The sequence below is a fragment of the Leuresthes tenuis genome, unplaced genomic scaffold (assembly GCF_036924035.1).
Source record: "Leuresthes tenuis unplaced genomic scaffold, fLeuTen1.0.hap1 SCAF_6, whole genome shotgun sequence".
NCBI lineage: Eukaryota > Metazoa > Chordata > Actinopteri > Atheriniformes > Atherinopsidae > Leuresthes > Leuresthes tenuis.
In genome coordinates, this window is record NW_027325360.1 from 22,928,370 (window position 1) to 22,934,659 (window position 6,290).

General features: G+C 39.1%; 1 protein-coding gene across 2 annotated transcripts; it reads left to right on the plus strand.

The window, feature by feature from the left end:
* Positions 1-1,178: 1,178 nt before the first annotated feature.
* anxa1a (annexin A1a) lies at positions 1,179-5,739 on the plus strand. Of its 2 annotated transcripts, none has more exons than XM_072388272.1 (12): positions 1,179-1,272; positions 1,899-1,979; positions 2,731-2,821; positions 3,120-3,214; positions 3,304-3,417; positions 3,676-3,766; positions 3,934-4,013; positions 4,477-4,621; positions 4,710-4,805; positions 4,910-4,968; positions 5,062-5,184; positions 5,278-5,739. In XM_072388272.1, the coding sequence occupies exons 2-12, from the start codon at positions 1,920-1,922 to the stop codon at positions 5,335-5,337; spliced, it is 1,014 nt and encodes a 337-aa protein (XP_072244373.1). In that variant the 5' UTR covers positions 1,179-1,272; positions 1,899-1,919; the 3' UTR covers positions 5,338-5,739. The 2 variants fall into 2 exon arrangements, with proteins under 2 accessions (XP_072244373.1, XP_072244374.1); XM_072388273.1 differs by having other exon boundaries at positions 1,184-1,272; positions 1,903-1,979.
* Positions 5,740-6,290: the final 551 nt, after the last annotated feature.

A 6,290-nucleotide genomic window follows, 5' to 3' on the forward strand; every position in this document is an offset into this window, starting at 1 on the left:
AGATAAAGGAATTTAAAAAGAATAGAAATGTTATAAAGGAAAAGGAAAATATTATAAAGGAAAAAACAGGAAAAAACAAAAATTAATATATAATGAATATGCCAATTCCAAGAATGCCAATAATGAATTTCAGGAAACTCCAGATTCCAACAGTACGTACACCTGGAAGAGGAGGAAAAAAGCTGTGTGTGTGTCCCTGTACGGGATTCAACACCACTCAGATAAAGAGGATTTATTTTTCTAGGCTGCAGCTAACACTTGAGTAAAACAATTGAGATGCAGTATAAGTACTCTTTTTAAAATCTTTATTTAAGTAAAACTAGTAGTACCAAGTAAAATTGTAAAAAAAAGAAAAACTAAATAAAGTTAGCAAGTGCAGCATTAATGGTTAAGTTTAAGTGAATATCAACAACTTAAATCTCTGTTTAGTTGTTGAAAATAGCCCTGTGCATCATCATTATGTAAAATCATGAGATGTCAGTGGCATCACTGTCCAACATGTCTCTAAATTCAGCTTTTCATGGTCTCTGAAAATCAGCCATGTTTTTTACTTTTTCACAATGCTTTTTCCAGCTGATCCAAGAGGATTATCTAATGCTGTATTTTTCATTTATTTATTTAATTTCTTATCTAATTGTCTTTTATCTTCTTCATCTTCTTCCATAGTGTATCTATTTAATATGATTTATGTACCGGGGGTATACTCTATTTGACATACTTATCATAAATTTTCAGCAAAACTCAACAGAAAATGTTTGAAAAACTGTTTGAAAAAAAAGTTGCATAAAATATAAATATCTAAATGTTTAAAGTCAATGGGTCAGGGATAATGACTTCAGTGCGTGAATAAATGCAGCAGAAGTAGTCATGTTGATATAAAAACTCAACAAGAAGGTATCACATAAAGTAAACTGGCTACCCCAGATGTCCTGGGTGTAGGATATCCAAGTGATTTTCCACGAGATCACGATTTTTATGAAGGATTAGGACCTGGCACTTTCTCAGCACATGTGTTTCACTAAGCCGCGTGGCTGTTTTAAATCCTGGTGTTCACGCACTGGATACTGCTGCGTAATGGACGGAGCCCCGCCGCTCACTGCTGTGTGCGGCAGCGGTTCAATCCAATAGCAGCTGTGGAGCGGTGTATATGGGCTGAGCCACTAGTGAGTCACTAGGTGGGGTTTAACTTGAGTATAAAAAAAACCTCTTTCTGAAACTGTAATTCTCCTCGAATCACAGTGAGACTAACTTTCTCCCATCTGAAACCACTTGGTAAGTTATTCATCTGTCATGAAAAGCTTGAATTTGCTCTACCGCCTTTACTTTGCGATTTTTGTTGAGTTTCTAACTTAATGGGATGGCTGTAAGTCTCCTCTCCTTGAGGGTATTGATATACCCTATGAGGGTGTGGTTGGGAAAGTAACGGAGAGGTTTTGGCGTAATTAGAGTGCTGGCGTGATTTAATTTCGCGGTGGAGTTTATCAGTTGATGTTGTAGTTCAGAATTGAATAGCGTCTAAAAGTAAAACTTGGCTACATTGTGTGTGTCCATATCAGATCAGAACGTGGGTGTGGCCCATCAGTCTACACACTGATGTAATTACTGAAAATCTTCTGACATAAACTTTTAGAAATACACAGTTATATTTGTGCTCACCAGCCATGGATGACAGAAGACAAAGAGGTTTTCTTTCTTACTTATTTGATGGACAATAACTTTCCTTAAACAGGATCAGTAAAAGAGCAACCATCTTTTTTTTTTGGATACCACTGGCAGATGTTTATAGGAAAGTGTTCCATTCTTTCTCAGAGCAGATACATTTCTAAACAGCAAGTGCTACTGATCATATTAGTGCCGGCCTTCTGATTTCTTCCTTAATGTTGTCCTCTCTTTTACAGACAGACACCAGCAATCCCACCATGTCTTTCATCCAAGCCTTCATGCAGCAAACGGTCTATCTGGGCATGCCTGATGAGTCAGTACGTAGCTCTGTGTTTCTGTTCCTGTTGCTAAGGCCAACCAGCCTGTTATTTGCTTTTTTTCTCTTCCTGTGGTATGCTGGGGTGGAAAAAATGATCAGGCAGACAGAGGCGTGGAGAGAAGTTAGAAGATAGGGAGGGAGAAGAATGAATTAGTTTAAAGGTGAAAATTGGAAAGAAAAGGGAGTGAAGCTGAGCACAAAGATAAGATGAGAGTTGCATTAAAGAGAGAGGGAGTTTAAACTGTAAAAGTTCTATGAAATGAGAATGATTACTATTCTGAGTCTTGGCAGTGTGTGACTCAGAAGCAGGAATTTGTGCCCCTCCCTTTATAAACTCCGCAAGCTGAACAAAATGCTGCTTCTCCTTTCCCTGGTTGCTTAAAGTGAACAAGGGGAAAGTTGCATGAGCTTGTGCTGCATGATTTCAGTGTGAGCTCTTTAACTCTTCAGTTGCTGTTAGGTTCAGTCGAACAGGGGCGTGTCCAGGGATTTTACAGCGCACTGTCATGAGCTTTGAGAAAACACGGAGGGCAGGGCAGGATGTAAAATCTGTTGCAAATATGTTTATTTTAGCGTATTTTGTACATTTTAAGCTGAAGAATCGATACAGGCAATGTGACTGATAAATTTGTCCCAGCACTTATCATCTAAAGTACTGGAAAAATGCACTTGTGTGACCCACCTCATGCACACCTCAGAGCAGAAGTCAAGTATTTACCAGACACACAATAATCAGTGTTTTCTCTCAGGTCCTGAAGAACGAGGGAACAGTGACTGCAGCTCCCAATTTTAGCCCGAGTGGAGATGCAGCTGTCTTGGATAAGGCCATCAAAGCAAAAGGTAAACTTAAATGGCACAAATGGATCCTTTTCAGCATGTGTGAACATGTTTCGTCCTGAGATGGCGTCTCCATCTAGGGACAAAGAGCTGTTTTTTCTGTTAAGACTGTGAACATCCTCTGCTGGCCATCATGTATAATTACAGTGTATAGTGCTGTTATTCATGAAACTGGTAAAACATTTTTTATGAACATCTGCACATCTCTCTGTGGGTCCCCAACTTTGTGAAAATACACTGTCTGTACCGCCATATTGATTAGGAATGACAGAAATTGTTATTCTGCTCAATCACACTGCAGGTGTGGATGAGAACACCATTATTGAAATTCTGGTCAAAAGGAGCAATGAGCAGAGACAGCAAATCAAAGAGGCCTACCAGCAGGCCAGTGGCAAGGTAAGGAAGCCTGCATGCACATGGTGACATGAAGATGAAAAAGTCTTTAGTTTCCCACACTCCCTGAGCACTACGTTATTCTCCTATAGCCTCTGGAGTCAGCACTGAAAAATGCTCTGAAAGGAGATTTGGAGGAGGTGGTGCTGGCTCTGCTGAAAACACCTGCCCAGTATGACGCCCAGCAGCTGAAACTGGCAGTGAAGGTACAACCCACTCTAAATAAATAGTGATATAAATGTATGAACTTCTTAAACCTTTGCAAATCAACGATACTGGAAAACCTCTGTAGTGATTGCTTTGGTCTCACCATTATTTTTGGTGTGATACCATCCACCTACTTCCACATATTCTCCCATTGTTTTCTTAATTGCAGGTTGAGAGCTGCTTGTTTTAGTTGGGTTTGTGAACAGTTACTGGTCTTTCTCTATGTTAATCTATCTCTCACTGCATCCCTATCTCAGGGTCTTGGAACAGATGAGGATACCCTGATAGAGATTCTGGCTTCCAGAAACAACAAGCAGATCATGGACATAAAGAAGGTCTACAAGGAAGGTGTGTGCCAACAAAGTTGAACCAGCAGTTGAACTCAGAACTAGTTTTTGCTACAACTGTAGATACACAGGAGACAGAGAAAGTACAGCCTCAGGAACTTTGGGAGGATATAAGAAAAGGCCAAACTGCCCCTCCCTTTTTCAAGCATTTGTTATTTATGTTCCAAGAATACAAGAAGGACCTGGAAGAGGACATCAGATCTGACACCAGTGGGGACTTCAGGACTGCCCTCCTCACACTCTGCAAGGTACACATGTCTACACTTCCTTTCTGTCTTGTGTACTTTCTTTGGTGTTTTGTTGTCACATTTTGTGGGCATATTTACTGCAATTAAATATTCAGTCACAGCACCAGGACACTGTTAAGATTTGAGGCAACAAGACACTCCCTGCTGTAAGCTGACGCTGGTTAGCAAAACATGAACTCACTCCCTTGACACACATTCATTTATACACACATTTGGGCATCTAAAATGATCAACTCATTTCAAACTCAAGATGATGGACATCTGTTTAATTTAAATGATGTCAATCTTTTTTTGTTGTTTTTAAAGCTCAAAACAGTTTAAATAATTTCCCCTTATGTCTTTTTTTTATCATATAGGCTCCTATAAATGCAGTGAAATGTTGGCCTTAGAGTACAGAAGCTCACCTTGACTATGTTCATCACAACATCAGTAACTGAACTTGGTGTGTTTCTGCATGTCACAGGCCAGCAGGACTGAGGGAGTTAACGAGCAGCTGATTGACAGTGATGCAAGAGCTCTATATGAGGCTGGAGAGGGCAGGAAGGGCAAAGACTGCTCTGTCTTCATTGATATCTTGACCACCAGGAGCGCTCCTCATCTTCGCAAAGGTACACTAACTTTCCACCGTGTAAAGTAAAGTCTGTTTTTACTTTTTGTCTCTGTCAGATGCTTCACTCTTGTACTTTTTTCTTTCAGTATTTGAAAGGTACTCAAAGTACAGCAAAGTGGATGTGGCCAAAGCTATCGACCTGGAGATGAAGGGAGATATTGAAAGTTGTCTGACAGCAGTAGGTAAAGGCAGATACCTGAACTATAACTATATTACTTGAGTATTAAACCATCATCTTGTGTTCACGATACATTTAAACTTGAACCATTGTTTTAAAATACCACAGTGAAATGTGCTGGAAGCAGGGCTGGCTTCTTCGCAGAGAAGCTCTACTTGGCCATGAAGGTAGAATATATGTGGGCAACTTCAAACATGCACACACAAACATACACACACTCATACATGTTGTACCTTCTGTGACACTTTTGTTCTCATTAGGGTAAAGGTACTCGCAAACATATCCTGACTCGCATCATGGTCAGCCGCTCTGAGATTGATATGAAACGGATCAAGGACGAATACAAGAAAAACTACGGCAAAACACTCTACCAGGAAATTCTGGTAAGCAAACAAATAAAGATAATGACAGTAATCAGATTTTTTTGACTGAGACTGATTAAAGACTCACATTTTTATTTATTTTCTTTTTTTTAGGATGACACAAAAGGAGACTATGAGAAGATTCTGCTCGCTCTCTGTGGTAGTGAGAACTAAAAACCTGTCACTGCGATCAAAGTTAAAAAAGCCCATGATCGCCCATGATGTGGCAGACCGTCCACAATGTCTTGTTCTGAATGCCTTATGCACTTGTGGAGAACCAACAAGATGTATTTCTTTATGAAAGTCCTGACATTTTGCAAGCTTAACGTTTGCACTGCTTTCACGTACACATTCTTTGCTGGTAATTATGTTTTATTCGAAAGTAATTCAGCGAATATCTGACAACATCTAGCGACTGGACTTATACACAGACTTTGTGCTCTTTTTCTGATGCTAAAGAAGCCAAAGTCAGTTATTACAGTGCAGCTGATTTACAGAGATTACTATGTGCTAATCATTTAATGGTAGTGTTAACCTCGAAGGAGCAGCTTCACATCTGCAAATACATGCTTTTTTAATGAAATGCTGTCTAAGGTGTCTTCTGTTTTTCTGCATACACCACACATCAGTCACAAATGAACCTATCAACATCTTATATTGTTGAATGATTGAATTTGCAGCATGATCACAAATATCTACAAATAAAGATTTTTTTTACATTTTTGAGAAACATCCAACAAACATCAAAGTCATCAGGAAGCGCAGTTAGTTAACTAGCCATGTTAGTGCAGCAAAACATGAAAACATCGAGGAGTGAACGATAAGTCAGTTATTTCATTGTATTTTAAGGACCTGGCAAGTTGGGTAATAAAATATGGCAAAGAGGCAGGTGACGGACAAGTACATCAGTCCAAATGTGTTGTGGCCTCCAATTTGACACATGAATTTGAAATAATTAAAAAGGAGAAAAAAAATAATAAAAACCTTGATTTAGTGAATGATATTTATCAGCATTCAGTACATCCTAAATTTGTGACCATTTAATTTTTTTCCCCATAATAATAGCAATAACTTGAGTGCAGCAAATCTAAGGAAGCAAATTAGTGTCTCTGAATATGTTCTAACTC